General features: G+C 47.9%; 1 protein-coding gene across 10 annotated transcripts; it reads left to right on the top strand.

Annotated features, from left to right (window-relative positions):
* On the top strand, nucleotides 1–22,158 carry LOC120654984 (dehydrodolichyl diphosphate synthase complex subunit NUS1-like). Of its 10 annotated transcripts, XM_039932691.1 has the most exons (8): nucleotides 1–493; nucleotides 572–618; nucleotides 931–1,072; nucleotides 19,714–20,002; nucleotides 20,581–20,648; nucleotides 20,761–20,983; nucleotides 21,103–21,199; nucleotides 21,401–22,158. In XM_039932691.1, the coding sequence occupies exons 3-8, from the start codon at nucleotides 992–994 to the stop codon at nucleotides 21,516–21,518; spliced, it is 876 nt and encodes a 291-aa protein (XP_039788625.1). In that variant the 5' UTR covers nucleotides 1–493; nucleotides 572–618; nucleotides 931–991; the 3' UTR covers nucleotides 21,519–22,158. The 10 variants fall into 10 exon arrangements, with proteins under 10 accessions (XP_039788625.1, XP_039788628.1, XP_039788623.1 ...); XM_039932694.1 differs by lacking the exon at nucleotides 931–1,072; XM_039932689.1 differs by having other exon boundaries at nucleotides 572–1,072.
* The last annotated feature ends 217 nt before the right edge of the window (nucleotides 22,159–22,375 follow it).

Here is a 22,375-nt window from a genome sequence, read left to right as displayed (position 1 = left end):
CCCTAACTCGAGCCCATCAAAACCACTTCCAAGCCTCTCTTCCTTCGCCCACCTCCCTCGCCGTCAGCGCCTCACCGGCGCACTCCCCCACCCCACCCCGGCGGGCTTCGTCCGGGCATCTCCCGTCACGCCCGCCGCCAGCGCTCTCATCCCCTCCTCGCGTGGTGAGGGGATTTGGTCCCATTCTCGGTTTTGTGATGCCAGGTTGTTGGGTTTGACATTACATTTATCTGCACTGCAAATCCTTTCTTACTACCAATCTGGTAGCTTTGATTAGCAAGTTTCAACTCCCAAGATTGCGTTGCTTGAATGGGTTGCAGGTTTGCGCCGCATGTGTCCTGTTCATTCAGGTATGCATCGATCGCGATGGCCATTAATTAAGATTGGTTGGGCCTTATATGCTGCCCATCATGATAATGCACCCACCAACCATTTACTCAAGCCTGAAGCCTCCAATAATTTATAGACTTTAGTCGGTAAAACTCCTCTTAAGGTACAGTTCTATTGTTAGGTCTCATCAGTTGCTTAGGTCGTATCTAGTTTAACCCGACTTTTAATTATATGTGTTTAGGAAAGGATAGCACACTTATGTCTGAAGTCTCTAATGGTTTCAAAACTGTAAGTGCCACGATATTTTTTGCCGAAATATGTGCCTATTATTGCAAAGTAAAATGCAGAAGACATGTTTAATTCCATCTGATTGTTACGATGGTGAACCAAATTTTACTGGGCTTGAGCTGGCTTACCCTATTTTCTAGCGTCTGTCTATAGTCTATATTCTAGTTTATGTGTCCTGAAGTACCCCACTCAATCCAGCCATGCTGTTGTTACACTTATACCTTGCACCGTCTTATAGCATCAATCAGCCTTACCAATTTGTTTTTATGTCGCCTCAAAAAAATTTGTTTTTATGCTTGCTTGTACCTTCAGATGGATTCACCAAAATAAGAATTGCAAGCCAAAATAGCTGCATGCCTCCTCCAGGGCAAAGATGGTGGTCTACCGGCTGTTCATTAGCTGGTGGAGGCAAACTTTTTCAAGCTTCTTGAGCCTCCATATTCTTCAAGTTTTGGTATTTCTTAGTAGTAATTCTTTTTTGCAACGGAAGTTTTTGGTTGGAAGGGCGTGCAGCCTGAAAGAGAGAGAATAGGAGAGAATAATGGCTTGTATTCCTCCAACCCTAGAAGGGTGGGTATATATAATACCTATACATGGGCCTCTAGATGGGCCTCTATACACATGGGCTCAATATACTCCAACACCCCCCCGCAGTCTGAACTACCGACGCAGCGGTGTTCAAGACTGAACAAGAAGAGAGTACAAACAGAGTACAAAGGGCAAATACCCCCCAGCCACAACTAGCCACCAGCTACGTTGAGGCTGGATTGAAACTCCGAGAAGATCGAGGAGGGCAGCTGTCGTGGGATTTCTAGGGTACCCACAGCCGGGTGGCGGAACGCACCCGCCTATTCCCAGTGAGGGGGTGCTCGGGAAGGTACTAGGCGATTGGGCTGATCTAGCTCTGAGATAAGCACACAAGAACACACGATCTAGAGTGGTTTGGGCCGCCGGAGCGTAATACCCTACGTCCACTGGGAGAAGTTTTGATTGCTGTTGTGTATGAATCTATCCTATGCCGGGCCTTGCCTCTCACCCAGCCTGAGTTTTCCTTCTAGCGGGCGCCCCCTTTTATAGACCAAGGGGGCGGATACATAGGACGTTGGGGCCCCGACAAGTGGGCCCAACGTGACTGCGCAGCATACTGCGCAGAGTATTTAGATGGCAACAGTGGTTACGAATCTTTCCTCCGATACGCTCCCACGCCCTGCTAGCGCTATGACAAAAGGTGGTCTTTTCTTGTCCCGTCACCAAGGTGTCCGTTGGGGGAGCGTAGCTTGCGGCGTGGCCTGTGGAGGCTATTATGTAGGCGTCATAATGGGTGAAGCCGAGCCGTCGTATCCATCTGTTATGACAGACTGGCAGGCGCGGCGTGGGCGGCGCCAGCAGCTCCACTATCTTGGTAATATGCGATCAATAGTGTCCCCTGGTCAAAGTATCGCCTCGGCTTCTGCTACATTAATGCGGACGTCCTCCTGTCGTAATGAATGCCGCGGTAGGTGAGCCTTAATAAGGAGACCAAGCAGCCTTATATACGTGTCTGGGCCTGTTGACACGTAGTGGCCCCGGACCACCCCGAGGCGGGGTGACGAGTCCTTTCCTTGGAGAGGGATCCGGTTACTATACAGGGGGTCCCGGACCCCATGGGGGGTCCGGGATTCCCTGGGGATCCGGTCCTCTTCGGGAGGTCCGGAGCTTCCAGCCGTTCGGGCTGACCGCCAGCTTTTCCCGGGACACGTGGTGCTCCCGGACCTTTCCCAACCAGGGGACGGGTCCGGGACCGCTGTTGGGTGAGCAGGGCTCCGGACCGCAGGGGTCCGGCTGCTGGACGTAGTTAAGGATAACTACAAGGCTCTTGCCTAGACGCAGTAAGAGGGGGTACCCCAGTCCTGGAGTACCGACAGTGGCCCCCGGGCCCACCTCGGGAGAGGCACGAACCCGCGGGTGGGGCCACTAACGAGATGTGTTTCCACGCAAACTTGATTGCGTCGGTATGCTTATACAAAGAGCGGGTGCTCCGGACCCCTGAGGCCGGTACACCGGTTGCCAGGTTCAGGCTCTAGAGTGCTCTCCACAGGGCGACGAAGGTGTAGGCTTAAGGTGCGGAACCAAGCTAAGCGGCTACACAGACCTCAGATCGCTCAGGGAGCATGCACCACCTCCTGGACCTGGCTCTAGGCGACCGTGGCGAGCGGTCTCCGCCGGAGCGGGCCACCGGAGTGGGCTTGAGCCGACCGTGGCGAGCGGCCTCCGCCGGAGCGGGCCACCGGAGTGGACTTGAGTCGACCGCGGCGAGCGGTCTCCGCCGGAGCGGGCCACCGGAGTGGACTTGAGTCGACCGCGGCGAGCGGTCTCCGCCGGAGCGGGCCACCGGAGTGGACTTGAGTCGACCGCGGCGAGCGGTCTCCGCCGGAGCGGGCCACCGGAGTGGACTGGAGTCGACCGTGGCGAGCGGTCTCCGCCGGAGTGGGCCACCGGAGTGGACTTGAGTCGACCGTGGCGAGCGGTCTCCGCCGAAGCGGGCCACCGGAGTGGACTTGAGTCGTTGCTGATGATCCGATGAAATATATCACCGGATCTGAGAGTAAGGTGCGAGAAACCAAGCCTTATACTAGAAGGGAGCTCGGGACCTCTAAAGACAGCAGTTCTCGGATACTAGAGTACTTGTAACAGGGTAGTGAAGTATGTAAACTTAGGGTACATTACCAGGCTAAGCTACGCGGAGCTTCTCTACCCCAGGATACGAGTACTACTTCTCCGGATCAGGTCCTTAGGGGTCCGAACTGCCTTCCAGCTTGAAGGGGTGTCCCCACCTGGCCACAAGCCAGCAACTTATCTTGGATTGTTAGCAATAATAGGAAGATTCTGTTTTAGAGGAAAGAAAAGCTAAACCAAGGCGAATAAAATGTAATCAAGGTGGAGCCAAGATAAAACTGAGAAAGATCTCCTTTATTATTGTGGTTGTCACGGTATACATCAGAGGTCGGGATTACGAGGTAGGACCTCTACCGCTCCGGACCGTAGCTTGCCTGTTTGTGCGATAGGGCCAGAGGTCGGGTTTACAAGGTCAGACCATGACCGCTCTGGACTCACACGTAGGCGCCACGTTATTACAAAGGAGGAATTTTCCCAGCCCTATTTTAGGAGTAACCTTCGGCTGCACAGCATGTTCTTCTCTTGATTGGGAGTGGTATCACTACTCCGGGGTTCTTCATGGTCGTCGGAGGTGAAGGCGCCCTGGATGTGCCTGAACTGCATCATCCAGCATCACCTCGGGAGCTCGGGGGGCCACTCCTTGCCCAAGAGCTGTCATATGCTTAGGTAGCATGAGACAAATTCTTTGGCTTTGAATGGGAGGGCCCCCCTGCCGCCGTCGTCGTCTGCCGATAGAAGCCAGACGCCCTTGCGCAGCAGAAGGACCGGTGCGAAGCGCGGAGAGGTGCGGTCGTTCGCCGGCTTGTCCTTGATGCTAGCGCCAGGGGCCCCCGCGCCTGGCGGCGGGGCCTTGTCTGCAGCAGCACCAAGCTACGCTGAGGCGGCTCTCCGGTGCTGGCGACGGCAGGACGACACGGCCAACTTCCTCCGGGATGACCGTCGGCTCGAGGCTCTATGTTGAGAGAAAGCCTTGAACCGACGTCATGCCGCCGGAGAGGAAGCATGGCCGTTGCTTGAGAGAAAACCTTGAGCCGACACTGGGATGGCGCGGGGTGGCACGCAACAGGCGTCGCCCCCGCGCACCACCGTGCCGGCTCTGAGGCGTCGCAGTGGCGACGCACAGCAGGCGCCGCTGCCGTGCACCGTAGCACCGAGGGCGCTGGTGCCACAGCGTAGTAACATGCGGCGTAGGTGCCACCATGCCTCTCTTCATCTTCTCGTTCGTCGTTGCAGAGGATGAACACGGCCCCAGCAGCCTGAAGATCCAGCCAGCGCCTGATCCTCCCCACGGACGGCGCCAAATGTCGTGGGATTTCTAGGGTACCCACAGCCGGGTGGCGAAACGCACCCGCCTATTCCCAGTGAGGGGGTGCTCGGGAAGGTACTAGGCGATTGGGCTGATCTAGCTCTGAGATAAGCACATAAGAACACACGATCTAGAGTGGTTTGGGCCGCCGGAGCGTAATACCCTACGTCCACTGGGAGAAGTTTTGATTGCTGTTGTGTATGAATCTATCCTATGCCGGGCCTTGCCTCTCACCCAGCCTGAGTTTTCCTTCTAGCGGGCGCCCCCTTTTATAGACCAAGGGGGCGGATACATAGGACGTTGGGGCCCCGACAAGTGGGCCCAACGTGACAAGTCGACAAGTGCATTGCATCAAGAGTTTGAGCTTTGTGGCATTCGGGAAACTTCAAGCAAGCGTCATCAACTTGTTACTTTTGGGAGTTGCCGCTCCCTAGACGGCTTGGAGAAGAGGATTTCGTGGAGCACCTCCAAGGAGATTGTTGAGGAGCCCCGATTTCGGTTGTGAGAGGTTTTGTGCTCACCTCATCGGAGTGGTGAAGAGCAACTCTAGTGGAATCGAGGTGTGGAGCGGTTTCTTGATTCAAGCTCAAGATCAAGAGGTTCTTGATAGAGGAGCGGTTGATTCTTGGAATCCACCTCAATGTGGATTAGGGGTGACCGGCAAGTCATCGACACCACGAGATAAACTCTTGTGTCAAGCTTGGTTACTTCTCTTGCTCACTTTAATTGTTGTTTCACTTTGAGCAATTTACTTCACTAGAGCTTGATTTGTATCTTGTCACTCTAGGTTGCAAACCCATCTAGAGATAGTAGTAGCATAACATAGGGCTTTCCTTTATTACTAATTAAATTTCTCTAGTGTTCTTGGTTTTAGTTTTAAACCGCCTATTCACCCCCCTCTAGTCGGTGTTCTTGATCCTACAAGTGGTACCAGAGCTAAGTACTCCATTAATTGCGGATTTAACCATCTTAGAGTAGAACAATGACTAGTGATCATGGGATTCATGTTGGGAAGCCACCGTTTTTTGATGGGAACAATTATGATTATTGGAAGACTAGGATGTCGGCTCATCTCAAAGCCATGAGTAGAAAGCTATTGAGAGTAGTAAGTGATGGATATGTCATTTTGGACCCAAAGAGTTTGACACCCCTAGATGAGGAAAATGAGACACTAAATGATCAAGGGGTTAATGTGCTCTTTAGTGCTCTTGATGTGAACGAATTTAATAGAGTCAAGAGCCTCACAAATGCAAATGACATATGGAAGAAGCTCATGGAAATTCATGAGGGCACATCAACCGTGAAGGAGGCCAAGTTGTATTTGCTTAAAGGGAATTTTAGTGAATTCACCATGAAGAAGGATGAGAGTATAGCCGAGATGTTCAACCGGCTAAATGACATTGTGAATGACCTCAAGGTACTTGGATTTGAGGTACCGGATGGGGATTTCAACCACAAATTTCTTAGATGTCTTCCGGAAAGATATGACACAATTGTGACCTTACTTGTAAGGTCAAATGTGAAGACCGCAACTCCCACACAAATATTGGGAGAAATTCTCATCCATGACATGTTCAAGAAATCTCAAGATGAAGGTCATGGTGGAGAAATTGATATGAAAAAGAAAAATGTGGCATTCAAAGCTCAAGATAGCAAAAATGAAGAAGAAAGTGGATGCCAAGAAGAAGAATCGGATGAGGAGATGTCTCTCTTTGTCAAAAGATTCAATAGAATGATGAGCAAGAAGAACTTTGGCAAGAGAGGTCAATCATCAAGAAAGAATCCTTTTGGGGACAAGACTTGCTTCAATTGTGGTGAAGTAGGTCATATCATTGTCAATTGTCCAAACAAGAAAAAGGACAAGAAAAATGATGAAAAGAAGAAGAAGTTCATCATAAGAAGAAGAATGGCCAAGCTTATTTTGTTGAATGGGATTCCGATGCAAGCTCCGATGATGATGATGACAAGCCATCCAAGGGAGTTGTTGGGATCGCCATCAAGGAGGCTCCATCACTCTTCTCTACACCACATTGTCTTATGGCAAAGGGTGGTGCAAAGGTAAAACAAGATGGTGAACTTGATGAAATTTCATATGATGATCTTGTTGAAATGCTTAATGATGCCGATGAATTCATGACTAAGGAAAAGGCTAAGTTGAAGGACTTGAAGTTGAAGTTTACTTCTCTTCAAGATTCCTATGAGGAGCTAAAGACTTCTTATGAGAATCTCAAAGAAACTCATGAGAAGCTTGAGAAAGCTCACAATACCTTGCTTAATCATAAAAGAAAAGCAACTTTGAGTATTGGTGTTAGTTGTGATTTAATTGATGATAAATCTTGTGGCTCTAGCTCTACTAGTTCTCTTTGCACCAAAATTGATAACCCTTCTTGCAATGAATCTCTCATTATGGAAAATGATTTGTTAAAGAAAGAGGTTACTTGCTTGACTAATGATTTGAGAAAATGCTATGATAGTAGAGCAAAGTTTAATCATTGTTGGACAAGCCAAAAGTTCACCTTAAACAAGTAAGGGTTTGGATATATTCCTAAGAAAGGGAAGAAGACTTTTGTGCAAACCAAAACTACTTTTGTGAAGAGTAGTGGCAAGCTATATTGTGAAAAATGCAAGAAGGTTGGTCATGTTGAGAAGAATTGCACCAACAAGAAAGTCATATCCTTTGATTCAAGTTACATGCTTATGAAAAATTCAAATGGCAATGTTAGTGCAAAATTTGTTGGGATACCTATAAATGGTGCTAAAAAGAATGCCATTTGGGTGCCAAAAGTCTTGGTCACTAATGTGGTCACTAACGTTCAAGGACACAAGAAAGTTTGGGTACCTAAAAGAGTTACTTCCTCTTTGTAGGTGAATTACAAGTCCGGAGGAAGACATTGGGTGCTTGATAGTGGATGCACTCAACACATGATTGGAGATCAAATGATGTTTTCCTCTCTAGATGAAAATGTAGGCGGCTATAGTGACATCATCTTTGGTGACAATAGCCGGGGCAAAGTCAAATGAGTTGTCACAATTCCTATCTCAAGCAATCATTCTCTTTCAAATGTTTTGTTGGTTGATTCTCTCAAGTTTAATCTCTTAGCGGTCACTCAACTTAGTGATTTTGGATATAAGTGTAGTTTCACTAAAGATGATGTTGTAGTGACTAGCTTGGATGGAAAAGATCACATCTTTACGGGATTTAGACATGAGGATGTATACCTTGTGGATTTTGCTACTAAAGAGGCAAACTTGTCCACTTGCTTATTCACTCAATCATCATTGGGTTGGTTATGGCATAAAAGGCTTGGTCATGTTGGCATGAAGCAACTCAACCGACTTTTGAAGCATGATTTAGTAGTTGGCTTGAAGAATGTGAAGTTTGATAAAGATAAGCTTTGTAGTGCATGTCAAGCCGGAAAGCAAGTGGCAAATACTCATCCCACTAAGAGTGTCATGTCAACCGAGAGACCATTGGAATTACTGCATATGGATTTATTTGGTCCTACAACATATAGAAGTATTGGTGGAAATTACTATTGTCTTGTGGTAGTAGATGATTACTCAAGATATACAAGGGTTTTCTTTCTTCATTACAAGGCCGATACATATGACACATTCAAGAAATTCTTTATAAGGGCCGAAAATGAATTTGAGCTCAAGGTGAAGAAAGTGAGGAGTGACAATGGAAGTGAGTTTGGAAACACAAGAGTTGAGGAATGGTGTGATGTGAAAGGAATCAAGCATGAATTCTCAACCAAGTACACTCCGGAACAAAATGATCTTGTTTAGAGGAAAAATAGAACCTTGATTGATATGGCAAGATCAATGCTCTCCGAGTACAATGTTTCGGATAGTTTTTGGGCCGAAGCAATCAACACGGCTTGTCATGCCTCAAATATATTGTATTGCCATAGATTTCATAACAAGACCCCATATGAGTTGCTCATTGGAAGGAAGCCAAATATATCATATTTTAGAGTGTTTGGTTGCAAATGCTATATTCTCAAGAAGGGAACTCGGTTATCAAAGTTTCAAAGCAAATGTGATGAGGGTTTTCTTCTTGGATATTCATCTAATAGCAAGGCTTATCGGGTCTACAACAAAACTCATGGCATTGTTGAAGAAGCATATGATGTTGAGTTTGATGAAACAAATGGTTCTCATAATGAACAAGAAAATCTTGATGATGTGAGAAGTGATGGTTTGAGAAATGCAATGAAAAATATGTCAATTGGTGATGTTAGACCAAGAGAAGAAGATGAAGATGAAGATGGTCCTTCTATCTCTATTAGAGTTAATCCTTCAACTTCTATCTCAAATGATCAAGCACAACAAATTGTACAAGATTCAAGTAATAATGATTCTCAAGTACAAGATCAAGTTGGTTCACCTAGTGCACCTTCTTCATCATCTCAAGAACCCATTGTTCCTCAAAGAATTCATCATGTTCTTGCCAAGGATCATCCGGTGGATCAAATAATGGGTGATATTAGTAAGGGTGTACAAACTCGATCTCGCATTACTTCATTTTGTGAACATTATTCTTTTGTATTTTTTCTTGAACCTAACCGTGTAGATGAAGCATTGAGAGATCCGGATTGGATGAATGCTATGCATGAAGAATTAAATAATTTCACCCGGAATCAAGTTTGGAATCTAGTTGAGAGGCCCAAGAATTATAATGTTATTGGCACTAAATGGGTCTTTAGAAACAAGCAAAATGAAGATGGAATGGTTGTGAGAAACAAGGCAAGATTGGTAGCTCAAGGCTTCACTCAAGTCGAAGGTTTGGATTTCGGTGAAACTTTTGCTCCCGTTGCTAGATTAGAAGCTATTAGATGTTTATTAGCTTATGCTTGCTCTCACAACATAAAACTTTTTCAAACGGATGTGAAAAGTGCTTTCTTAAATGGCAAGATTAGTGAACTTATTTTTGTTGAGCAACCTCTCGGTTTTGAAGATCCCAGAAGCCAAATCATGTATACAAGCTCTCTAAAGCTCTTTATGGTCTTAAGCAAGCTCCACGAGCTTGGTATGAAAGATTGAGGGAATTTCTAACCTCTAAGGGCTTCAAAATTGGTAAGGTTGACACTACTTTGTTCACTAAAGATATTGGTAAAGATTTGTTTGTTTGTCAAATTTATGTTGATGATATTATCTTTGGTTCAACTAACCCAAGTTTTTGTGAGGAATTTGGTGAAATGATGTCTAGGGAATTTGAAATGTCCATGATTGGTGAATTGAGTTTTTTTCTTGGACTTCAAATCAAGCAACCCAAGGAATGCACCTTTGTGTGTCAATCAAAATATGTGAAGGATATCTTGAAAAAATTTGGTATGGAAGATGCAAAACCAATCAAGACTCCTATGGCCACCAATGGTCATCTCGACCTAGATGAGGGAGGTAACCCGGTTGACCAAAAGCTTTACCATTCTATGATTGATAGTTTGCTTTATTTGACCGCATCTAGGCCCGACATCATGTTTAGTGTTTGCATGTGTGCACGATTTCAAGCCGCACCTAGAGAATGTCATTTGACCGCCGTCAAAAGGATCTTGAGATACTTGAAATATTCTCCTAATATTGGTTTGTGGTATCCCAAGGGTGCTCATTTTGATTTTGTTGGATTCTCGGATTCGGATTATGCGGGGTGCAAGGTTGATAGAACAAGCACCTCCGGTGGTTGTCAATTTCTTGGAAGATCTCTTGTATCATGATCATCAAAGAAGCAAAATTCCGTGGCTCTTTCAACCGCCGAAGCAGAATATATCTCGGCCGGAAGTTGTTGTGCACAATTATTATGGATGAATCAAACTCTTCTTGACTATGGTGTGAAATTTGATGAAATTCTCTTGTTGTGTGATAATGAAAGTGCCGTGAAGATTGCCTCTAATCCGGTTCAACATTCAAGAACCAAGCATATTGATATCCGCCATCATTTTCTTAAAGATCATGTGAATAAGGGTGATATCAAGATTGATGGTATTGGCACGGATGATCAATTAGCCGATATATTTACCAAGCCTTTGGATGAATCTCGGTTTTGCAAATTGAGAAATGAGTTAAATATCATTGACTCTCAAATGTGGCTTGAAAACTAGCACATGTGGCATATGGTTCTTTCATGCACTAGTTGTTTCATTTTTCTGATTTTTTGAGGTATTTTTGAGCCATTTATGAGTTTTCATGATTCTACTCAATTTATTTTTGAATTCTTGTTGAAACTTGCTCATATGAGTCTTTTGAAGGTTTTCATGCAATATTTGAGATTTTTGGATTTTTATATGAGCAATGATCCCAAATTGAGGTTGGAATTGAGAAAGTTGGCACAATTCTGGACAGTCTGAAATTTGGTACTGCGGACAGTCCGCGGGTAAGGGGCGGAAAGTCCGCCGTTCATTAGACTTGTCCACCAGAGGCTCTGCAGAGAAGTTCTCAACCTCAGAAATACATTGCGGACAGTCCGCAAAAGGACCGCGGACAGTCCGCCTGTGCTGGGCAAATTTTACCAGAGGCAGTTTCAGTCAGTTGGCAGTGTACAAAATTCAAAGGCGGACGGTCCGCCAGGACATCTTGGACAGTCCACGACTGGACAGAAAGGTGGGGTCGGCCAGGCTTTACTTATATTGGATGTCCCTCTCACTCCCCTCCACCAAACCGCACCCAAACATCCAAAAGCTCTCTCTCTTTCTCTCTCAAGCACGTGGGGGAGACCACAAGGTCAAGGCTTTTTGGAGTGGTTCCCGGACGGTCCGAGCACATCCCCGGACTCTTCTCAAGATTGTGCATCATGTCCACTCGGTATTTCGATGAATCCCTTACTCTTGTTCTTGGTTTTCTTTATTGGAAAGAGTTAGGGTTAGATGCTCCGATCTATTTTTGGACCATGGACTCTTGAAAATACTTGGGGGATCTTATTCATAGTGATGAGGAGATGCTTTGGTTATAATTTGGTTGGTGGATTTGAATCAAAACTCAAAATATGGGTGAATCAAAGATGAGGGCGATTTTGTGTTCCTGCGCAGAACAGATGGGTCGCGGACAGTCCGCCTGCTGGACGCGGACGGTCCGCCATGGTAGTTCATGAACCGTGGACGGTCCGCGTTCAGAAGAGCGGACGGTCCGCCAGTATCAGATTTTTCAGAAATGCTGAATTGAGTTATATCTTTATGGATTGATCCTATTGCTTTAGTAATTGTTCTTATGGTTAAATCTTGAACTCAGGCCACCTCGGAAGATCATCAAGGCCACAGCTTTTAAAATCAAGAAGGCAATGACTTCTAAAAGGCAAAGAGACAGTGATGATTCGGATGATGTGGACTATGCTCCAAATGTCAGTGAGATGGCTGCTGCATCTTCAATGGGAGATGTTGGTGATGAGTCTTCAGAAGAAGATACTGAGGGGGTTGACAATGATGTTACAGATTTGATGGGGCTGGATCTACCTAGTCGACAGTGGACTGTAGAAAGCTATGCAAATGCAAGAGCAGTGGATCAGTTCAGCTTGCCTTGTGACACCAACATTCTCTTCTTCAAAACCGAGGTACAAAAAGATGTTTACTTTGGTCATCTAATTAAGAAAAATGTATTCAAACATCAGACCATTGACCTAGGCTATATGAGATAACATCAAGTCATGTCTGATCTAGTGGATAGATTTCAGCAAATGGGGTTAGCTAATTTTCTGCAGCATAGGTGTGATTGGAATGAAACTGTGATACGCCAGTTCTATGCCACTCTAGAGATCAACATGGTTGAGGAAACTTTTAGGTGGACAACTGGGAAAAGAACCTATGGTGCTACATTTGCACAGTTTGCTGAGGCAAATGAATTGGATTATAATTTCATCACTAGTGAGCAAAGTATGAATATTGTGTTAGAAAACCCTCTAGATGAGAATGACTATCCCATGTTCTATGAGCCTACACATCTTGGAATTGCTAGAACTTTTGGGGGCACTCAGGGTCTGAGGCATCATCCTGCAGTGATCAATAAGATTGCTAGAGTCACATTCATGCCTAAGAGTGGCAACAAGGACAAGATTAGAGGACACTATTGGAATGTGATATCTCATGTCATGAATGGAAATAGGATAAATGTCATTGCTCTCATCATGGATCAGCTTGCAGATTTGATGCTTAACATGGAGATGAACTTGTATTTTGCTCCATATATTATGTCCATCATCAAGGTTAAGACTAGCTTCAGAGGGTTATGTGAAAGCAAGCACACTCCTTTCAGGCCATTTAAGAATGACAATGCTTTTCTTTTGAGGCCTCTGACTCCTTTCCCTGGAGATGATATGGATGCTGATGTACAGGGGAATGATGATGATAGTGATGATGATGCTCACATGGGAGCAGCTGCAGCTCAGCATGCCATGCCACCACCGCACCCTCCAGCACAGCAGCAGTGGGCTCCTCCAGCTGGCTATTTTGACCCATACTTTGCATCCATGCAGGAGAGCATGTCCTCTCAGATTGCGGAGTTGGCTAATCAGATGCAGAATCAGATGAACCTCAACTTTCAGAACATGCAACAGCAGATGCTTCAGCCCATGATGGCTCAGATGCAGGGGTTTCAGGAGAGTTTACACTCAGATATAGCAGCACTTGACTCACGTTTTGAGGATTTGCCCTCTTCTGAGCAGTTTGAGCAGCTTGAGCAGAGGCAGGAGCAGCTAGAGCAGAGATTTGATTCTTTCAGCACAGCCTTTACAGGGTTCTCAGACCACTTCTACTCGGTATTTCCGGCTCCAGTGCCGCCTCCAGAGTTCTACCCGCACCAGCCGTTCTACCCACCGCCACCTCCTCCACCGCCGATGGATTGACTTTCTTGGCAATTGATGCCAAAGGGGGAGAAGGAGCTTTGGAGTGCTTGGATCCAGGGGGAGCTCATGGATTTCTCATGGAGATCATTCGCTTTTGGCTTCCGCTTGCCACTCATGATCATTTGTATTGCTTTACATATTTATGTTTGATCGGTTTGAGACTTGTGTTTGGATTTGAACATTTGGTTTGTAATGTGTGATGAACTATGTTAGTTTGTGCTACTCTTATCTATTTATGTTCATCTTGTGGTTATGAGGTTGTGCTAACCATGCTAAAATTCATATCATATATATCTTGTATCTTGTATGCCTCGATTTCCACTTGTAGGGAAAACTCCGTCAAAAATTTCAAATATATATGTGTACTTAGTATTCATGAAAATTTATATGCATATATCAAGGGGGAGTTCTCTCTACTCATCGAACTTTGTGAATTTATTCATACCATATTCTGAAATTTTCAAGAAAATGAGTAAGTTCTTCCAAAGTTCAATTCCAAGTCCACTTTATGCCTAGTGTATAAAGTTGACTTGAAAACTTTTATCACTCCAAAATTTAGTGTTATCATCAATTACCAAAAAGGGGGAGATTGAAAGCATCTAGGCCCCTAATTCGAGTTTTGGTAAGTAATGACAACAGTTTGTGGATTAACGATTTCAGTTGAGAAAATGAGTATAGGTTGATCCACGGATGAAAGAGATTTGATTGTGAACGTATGGAGTTTTGGAGATGATGAGCAAAGCTCGGGCTCAAGGCAAAGGTATAAAATAGGGCTTTTGTATTTTACCGGTCACAAAGCGTTTAGTGGATGAAAAGTGACCGGATTTGTTGGATAGATAGCCGTACTATCAAGAGGGGTTGTGTACTCATGCTTGACGGGTCTTTAGTGCCATTTTGCTCAAAATGTCTAGTTGCATGCATGAGGGCTAACGGTGTTTTGAAAAGATTTGAAAAAGACTAAGTTTGAGAGCTGACTGAGTAACGGCGGACAGTCCGCACCAGAGGGGCGGACAGTCCGCGCCCGTTCCAGAGAGCTTGCAGAGTCTCTGGTGGGCTCGCGGACGGTCCGGCCCAGGTGGGCGGACGGTCCGCCACTGTTTTTCAAATGTGTACCAGAAAGGGTGTCTGTCTGGTGTGAGATTCAAAGTTGAACGGCGGACAGTCCGCCCATGGGGCGCGGACGGTCCGCCGGCTAATCTCAGGTTTGTACCAGAGAGGATGTTTCTCTGGTTTGGGCTCAAAAGTTAAACTGCGGACGGTCCGCTGCTGAGGCGCGGACGGTCCGTAGGCTAACCTCAAAGTTGTTCCAGAGACGATGTTAGTCTCTGGTGGTGTGGAACTCTTAACTGCGGACGGTCCGCCAGGGCTTAACGGCTAGTTCTGACATGCATTTATTGCACTCTGACTCACTGGTTTATAACGGCGGACAGTCCGGTTTTTGAAACGCGGACGGTCCGTGACTTCGCAGAAAAGAGTGTAACGGCTAGTTTTTTGAGGGGTGTCTATATATACCCAATGCCCGGCCATTGGGTGACTCTCTTGGCCATTTGAACAGCATTCTTGACACATTAGAGCTAAGGCATCCCTCTCTCACACACACTTGCTTAGAGATTGCATTCTTGAGAGTGTGAGAGCTTCCTAGTGCATTGCATCAAGAGTTTGAGCTTTGTGGCATTCGGGAAACTTCAAGCAAGCGTCATCAACTTGTTACTCTTGGGAGTTGCCGCTCCCTAGACGGCTTGGAGAAGAGGATTTCGTGGAGCACCTCCAAGGAGATTGTTGAGGAGCCCCGATTTCGGTTGTGAGAGGTTTTGTGCTCACCTCATCGGAGTGGTGAAGAGCAACTCTAGTGGAATCGAGGTGTGGAGAGGTTTCTTGATTCAAGCCGGCTCAAGATCAAGAGTTTCTTGATAGAGGAGCGTTTGATTCTTGGAATCCACCTCAACGTGGATTAGGGGTGACCGGCAAGTCATCGACACCACGGGATAAACTCTTGTGTCAAGCTTGGTTACTTCTCTTGCTCACTTTAATTGTTGTTTCACTTTGAGCAATTTACTTCACTAGAGCTTGATTTGTATCTTGTCATCCTAGGTTGCAAACCCATCTAGAGATAGTAGTAGCATAACATAGGGCTTTCCTTTATTACTAATTAAATTTCTCTAGTGTTCTTGGTTTTAGTTTTAAACCGCCTATTCACCCCCCTCTAGTCGGTGTTCTTGATCCTACAGCAGGCTTCACCACTGGGCTGAAGGTCTCATCGTAGTCCACACCAGGCCGCTGGGTGAAACCCCGGAGAACCCAGCGAGCCTTGTAGCGCTCTAGTGTGCCATCAGCCCGACGCTTATGCGTCCAGATCCACTTGCCGGTGACTACATTGCAACCAGACGGACACGGCACGAGGTCCCACGTCTGGTTGGCAAGGAGAGCCGCGTACTTCTCTTCCATCGCGCGACGCCAGTGAGGATCTGCCAGTGCGTCGCGGACAGAGGAGGGTACCGGAGAGAACCGCGGCTCGCCCTCGGTGGCGAAGAGAGTCGCGGCCTGAGACGCCATCCGCCGAGTCACCATGGGATGGATATGCCGAGGATCCCGATGGACGACGGGCGGGTGGTACACCGCCGGCTCGGCTCTAGAGGGAGCCGGTGGAGGCGGCGGCGGCGACGGTTCCGGTGGAGGTGTCGCAGGAGCTTCCGGAGCAGGAGGCGGCGCCGGTGTCGGCACCGAACGACGCCGGTACACCTGCACCGGCTCAGCGTACCGCTGCGGCGCCGGTGTCGGCGCCGAACGACGCCGGTATACCTGCACCGGCTGAGCGTACCGTGCAGGTGCAGGGGAAGGCACCGGGGCCGCGCGTGGCGCAGCAGGAGACATCGGGTCCGCGCGCGGCACGATCGGAGGTCCGGGGGCCGCGCTCGGCGCAGCGGGAATCACCGGGAACGGTGTCAGTGTACCGGGAAAACCTGCAGGTAAAGGACAGACAGGAAAAGGTGGCTGAACCACCGGGTCAGTCGGAAACAGAGACTCCAGCTCGGGATCAGGAGAAGGTGTGGAGGAGGTGGAGTAGGGGAAATCCGACTGGTCAAAGACCACGTGTCGGGAGATCAGGACGCGGCGAGAGGTGAGGTCAAAGCATCGGTACCCCTTGTGGTTAGGGGAGTAACCAAGGAACACACAATGAGTCGAGCGGGGCGCCAGCTTGTGAGGAGCAGTGGCGGAGGTGTTAGGGTAACACGCACATCCGAAGACCCGAATGTGGTCGTAGCGAGGAGGGTTACCGAAAAGAGCGTGGTGTGGAGTGGGAGCAGGAGAAGCAGTGGACGAAAGACGGTTGAGCAAATAGGTGGCGGTGTGGAGGCTCTCAGCCCAGAAGCGCGGGGGCAGAGAGGCTTGGATCAGAAGGGTGCGCACGACGTCGTTCATCGTGCGAATCATCCGCTCAGCCTTGCCGTTCTGAGGAGAGGTATACGGACAAGACATACGCAGTTGAACACCCCGAGAGAGGAAGAAAGAATGAGAGGTGGAGTTGTCGAACTCCCGCCCGTTGTCACACTGGACGGCCTTAACGGTGAGGCCGAATTGAGTGGACACCCAGGCAAAGAAGTGGAGGAGGGTGGGGAAAGTCTCAGACTTGGCGCGCAAAGGAAACGTCCAAGAGTAGTGCGAGAAGTCGTCGACCACCACCAGATAGTACTTATAACCAGAAAGGCTAAGTACAGGAGAGGTCCACAGGTCACAGTGAACAAGGTCAAATAATGCGTCGCATGTGAAGAAGAAGAAGAAAAAGGGAGCCGAACATGACGACCGAGCTGGCACGCATGGCAGAGGGGCTCAGCAGGAGCCCTAGTACCAGGAACATCGGTACTACGACTGAGCTGAGCCAAAACATCGCGGCCAGGGTAACCAAGACGGCGGTGCCAGGTGGTGGAAGACGGCATCGTGGCAAAGGTGGCAGACCAAGACGGCCAGGGCGAAGAAGAAGGCGAGAGTGGTGCAACGGAAAAAGGAAGGCGAAGGGTGTAAAGGGGCCCCGTACTGTCACAACGGAGTAGCGGACGCCGGGAGGCCGAATCCTTTACAGTGAGGCCGGAAGAATCAAACTCGATGGAACAAGAATTGTCAGCTGTAAACTGACGAATGGAAAGAAGGTTATGAACATCTGAGGAGCAACAAGAACATTGGGAAGACGAAAAGAGGCACGAGCAGAACCCACAGCGGTGATAGGAAGACAAGACCCGTCACCAACCATGATGGAAGAAGGATAAGAGGGGTGTGGGGGTCGGACAGAAGAGAGGATACCAGCATGTGGGGTGGTGTGGAAGGAGGCACCCTAGTTGGCGATCCACTCGGTGCAGACCGGCGGCATCCGCCCCATGGCGCTGAAGGAATGCGCCAGTGCGGCCTGGTCCCACCCCCCAGGCCAGGTCGGCTGCTGGCTGGGTGGAGCGGGCGGTGTCCAGAACGGCGCGAACAGGGGAGCAGCAGCGCGCGAGCATGGCCGCCGGGTGGGGCTGAGGACGAGGGCCCGCGACGGCCTGGACCTGCGCGGCGGGCGCAACAACCTGCGCAGCGGCGAGGGAGGCAGCGGCCCGTGCGGGGTCCCTGGGCGCGACGGCGTGCACGGCGGCAAGGGAGGCGGCGGCCCGCGCGGCCTGCGCGGCGTGCGCCGCGGGCGCGACGGCGGCCACAAAGGCGGCGGCGGCGGCCAGGTCTGCGGGCGCGACGGCCTGAGCCTGCGCGGCGTGCACGGCGGCGAGGGAGGCAGCAGCGTCGGCGGCGCGGCCCACGCCATGGAGTGGAGGAGGCGCCTGGGCAGCGGCCTGGAACAGAAGCGCGCCCTGGAGCAGAGGAGGCGCCTGGGCGGCTGCCTGTAACAGGGGAGGGGTGCCCGCGCCGGAGGTCCACGCGCCCACGGGAAGGGCCCTGGTGCTGACGACAGTAGGGGCTGCAGCGGCAGCAGCAGGGGCGGCGGCGGCGCGCATGAGGGTGGGCGCGACGGTCGCAACACTGCAGGAGCTCGCGTAGGCACTCGACAGGGTCGTCCCCGCGCTCGAGTCCGCTCCAGCCAGATGCGCGCCACAGATGCCAGGAGAGGAGCAGCAGCGGCGTCAGCGGCGGCGGGCACCCGCACAGGCCCCGGCGGCGGCACGGGCGGCGCGGGCTGGAGAGGACCCGGCAGGCCCGGCTGCAGGGGACCCGCGTGCCCGGCGGCGGCTCACACGCAGGCCCCGGCGGCGGCGCCCGCGTCTTGCTGCAGGGGGTCCGCAGGCCCGGCGGCGGCGCTCGCACCCGGCTGCAGGGGGGCCGAGGCGAGGGCGGACGGGTAGAGGAGGAGCGCCGGCTCGGAGAGGAGCACCTCGCCCTCGCGGACGCTGCGGGCGGCCACGAGTCCGCGCCCGCAGCCGGGGAGTTCGGCCATGCGGAGGGCGTCGGCGGCGGCTGCAGCCGCGGTGGGGTTTTGCAGCGCACTCGCCAAGGCTACGGCGGCGGCGGCGCACGGCGCAGCACCCGCGCAGGCCCCGGCGGCGGCGCCGACGCCCTGCTGCAGGGGGCCCGCGGTGGCGGCGACCGAGGGGAGGGGCCACGCAGGTCGAGCTGCGACGGGCACCAAATCGAATCGCCAGTCAGGCCGGGCAGCGACCGCAGCAGGGCCAGAAGCAGGGGAGAGAGGAGGGAAGGAGGAGAGGGCCGGCGGCGCCGGCGGCCGGCCGGCCATGTGCGGCGGCGGCAGCGCAGGGCCTAGGCGACGACCATGGAGAGAAGAGGGAGGACTGATACCATGAAAGAGAGAGAATAGGAGAGAATAATGGCTTGTATTCCTCAAACCCTAGAAGGGTGGGTATATATAATACCTATACATGAGCCTCTAGATGGGCCTCTATACACATGGGCTCAATATACTCCAACACAGCCCTCAAAGTTGTTGATTGAAATATGCTACAAAATTAGACAATGCATTCCTTTTTTAGAGAAAAGATTACACGATGTGTACATAGTGTTGGGCTTTTCTTTCAACAAGGCATTATCTCTCTTCTATGTGTGTGTGCATGTTATCAATATTCATGTTTTTGAGGAGTTGGGATAATATTTGTTTGTTTGGTCAAACATGTGTTGAGATGAAACAACAGCTCGACATCAATTGCTGAGTTGATTAACTGTTATAGTTCTGGTGCTTGACAGACGTTGTTATTTTCCTTTTCCCTGAATACGTCTTGAAATACAACATAGGAAATTAATGATGCGAGTCATTTTGTGTTGCATTTTGGGAAGTTTGTAATAGTTTTTGTTTCTATCTTGGTTAATGCAGATACTTTGGTCAAACATGATTTTAAGGCTCATCTTAGGATGGCTGTGGTGCCTCATCCACATGGCAATCAGCCTCTTTGATTTATGGTCATGCTTGAGTAAGAAACTAGAATGCTACCTCATTTCATCTGAGTTGTTGTCCAAGTACCAAATTCTACATCTTGAGAGACTTAAGTGCTTGGGAGTGGTAGTGGATAGCAGAGAAGCAAAGAATGTTATGGAGATCAAACAGCTTTTACACTGGTTCTCCACTGTTGGAATCAAGTATGTAGTTCTCTATGACATAGAAGGTGTGACAATGAGCATTTTTCTTACATGCTTCCTTACTTGGATTTGGGTTAGGTATCTCTTCTCATTTTTCAGTCCAGTGATGCATATTATTGTCCTATCATCTGCCTGTAATAGCTTTCCTTAACGAAACATAAGTTCTTTTTTTTAAGATTAAGGATAAAAACATCCGGCCTCTACCAAAAAGAACAAAACAGAAGTTCTGAACTTCTGATTAGAAATGATTGGAAACAAATACGGGACATGGTCTGTTTGATTGATTTATTTTACATACCATTCCTCAATTCACCTCTTAAAATCACAGCTGTATTTTTGTACTGCAAAAAGAATAACTTCCAAATCATACTTTTAGTATAAAATATTAAAATCACTTTGACGAATTTGAATTGCCCATCAAATCAAATACTTAAAGAATGAATATAATAGGACTGAAATTGGAAGGTTTACAGCATCCAACTAAATTGGAAGTATGTAGTAATGTCTAGATGCTCATGATTTTTCTTATTACTTTTGTCTTTAAGTTAGCACTCCATTAATTTTTCCACAATAAATCAATAAATAGTGCAACAATACACTGCAGGAGTAATAAAGGAATCAATTGAACATGGTATAGAAGCCTCCAGAGATGAGAGCACAAGTAATTTTTCAGTAAGTAAGAAGTAGAGCTTTCCATTGGTCTAGTTGTATTCTGACAATTGTTGCCTGCTTTCCTACTGTTTAATCTATCCATCTTATAATTGACATTGCTATCAACATGTAGGATGTTTGTGCAAACACCAAGAGTTCACATTGTAGCCATGGAGGGATGGTTATAGAGTGTCTTTCTGGTTCTGATGCCAAAGAAGGCATTGCGAAAGCAGCAAACTTACTTTATTCAGCTTCCTGCAAAGGCTGCAACAACTATGCACCCTATACTCGTGGATGTGATAAAATGTTTACTGTTTTTACAGAAGCTGACATGGCTAGTGCATTGAGAACAGTAGGTATGTTTAGGGGGGAAAAGAGACTCCTTATTATTCTTGTTAAATTTGCTGTCTCCATTAACTAGGCATTTCTACTTCTCATACTGGATAAGCACTTAACGTCCCAAACCTTTCGTCAGGTAGCGGCGGACCAGAACTTGATCTTCTTCTTGTGTATGGTCCAGTTAGATGCCATTTGGGATTTCCTTCTTGGAGATTACGTTACACAGAGATAATGTAAGTCTAATTTCTCTTCTTCATTAATTTCATGACAAGCAATTTTGTTGCACCCTTGTTGCCCATTGCCCCCAATCACATGCAAGGTTGTTCCACCTGAATAATTGGTGTGTGTGCTCGTTGGTTTCTTCCTCTGGAAAACTTACTATGATTATTACCAATTCAATTCACAGCCATAAAATCTCTATATTTGTTGCACAGGCATATGGGACCACTGAAATCAATGAAATACAGTTCCATTGTGAAAGTCTTGTGCCAGTTCGCACAAAAACATCAAAATTATGGTAAGATTGGTAAGCTGTCTGTTGGAAGATGTTAAGCCATCAGATTTTCAAATGGCTAGTCTTTTTTACGCAACTTGTACATAGAGCTTGTTTTGCTGTCAAACTACACATCAAGTTTCTGTAAGTACTGCACTCTTTTAAATTTGAGCAGAACTTTCAGACTGGGATGAAAATCTTGAAATGTGATTCAACCAACAGCTCTATGCACGATTTTTTTTAGAAAAGAGTTAAATCAAATGCCAGTCATCTTTACTTAAATGATCTCTCCTGACAGCCTGTTCCTCAGGTTCGTGACGGTGGATACTAATGTAAAGGAGGACCGATTTGTTGTGCAGAAGACGACCCACAGCTTCCAGAACTGACCTCCGTTTAAAAGTAAAAATCCTGTCATAGCGGCTATCTGCTTTGTGCTGCCTTTTTGTAGGGTCGAAGGGAACGTCTTGTGTGGTGAAACACTGGAAGCTTCCATGGCTTATGGCTTAAGGCAGCATGTGCACGTGGAGCTTGTATTTTGTTGTAGAAAACTAAATTAACTCCCATAGTTTATTGTTGTACACTATACTACTCCCATAGTTTTTTATTTCACCCAATTTGGGTTTATTCTTCTTTTTAATATAATCAACAGCTCTTCTGCCTGATTCGTTTAAAAAATGAAAGTTGTGTGCCAGTTAATTTTTTATTTGTTGTTTTATTTCAGTCCTTGGTAATTCTCAGGCAATCAGTATTACTGAGCTTGTATTGGGCATATTTTGTTTTTATTAACCTGGAATTGCAATGAGTATCAGTGTATGGCCCTTCTTGCCACCTATCTTTGGACATTAATTTTTATTGCACTTTTTTTTAACGTAATTTTTTTATTGTACTAATTTTCTGCTGGAGGGTGTTTCTTTTT

Source organism: Panicum virgatum, chromosome 1N (assembly GCF_016808335.1).
Source record: "Panicum virgatum strain AP13 chromosome 1N, P.virgatum_v5, whole genome shotgun sequence".
Lineage (NCBI taxonomy): Eukaryota > Viridiplantae > Streptophyta > Magnoliopsida > Poales > Poaceae > Panicum > Panicum virgatum.
Note: the sequence above shows the minus strand (reverse complement) of the source record. Positions and strands in the feature narration are given on the sequence as shown.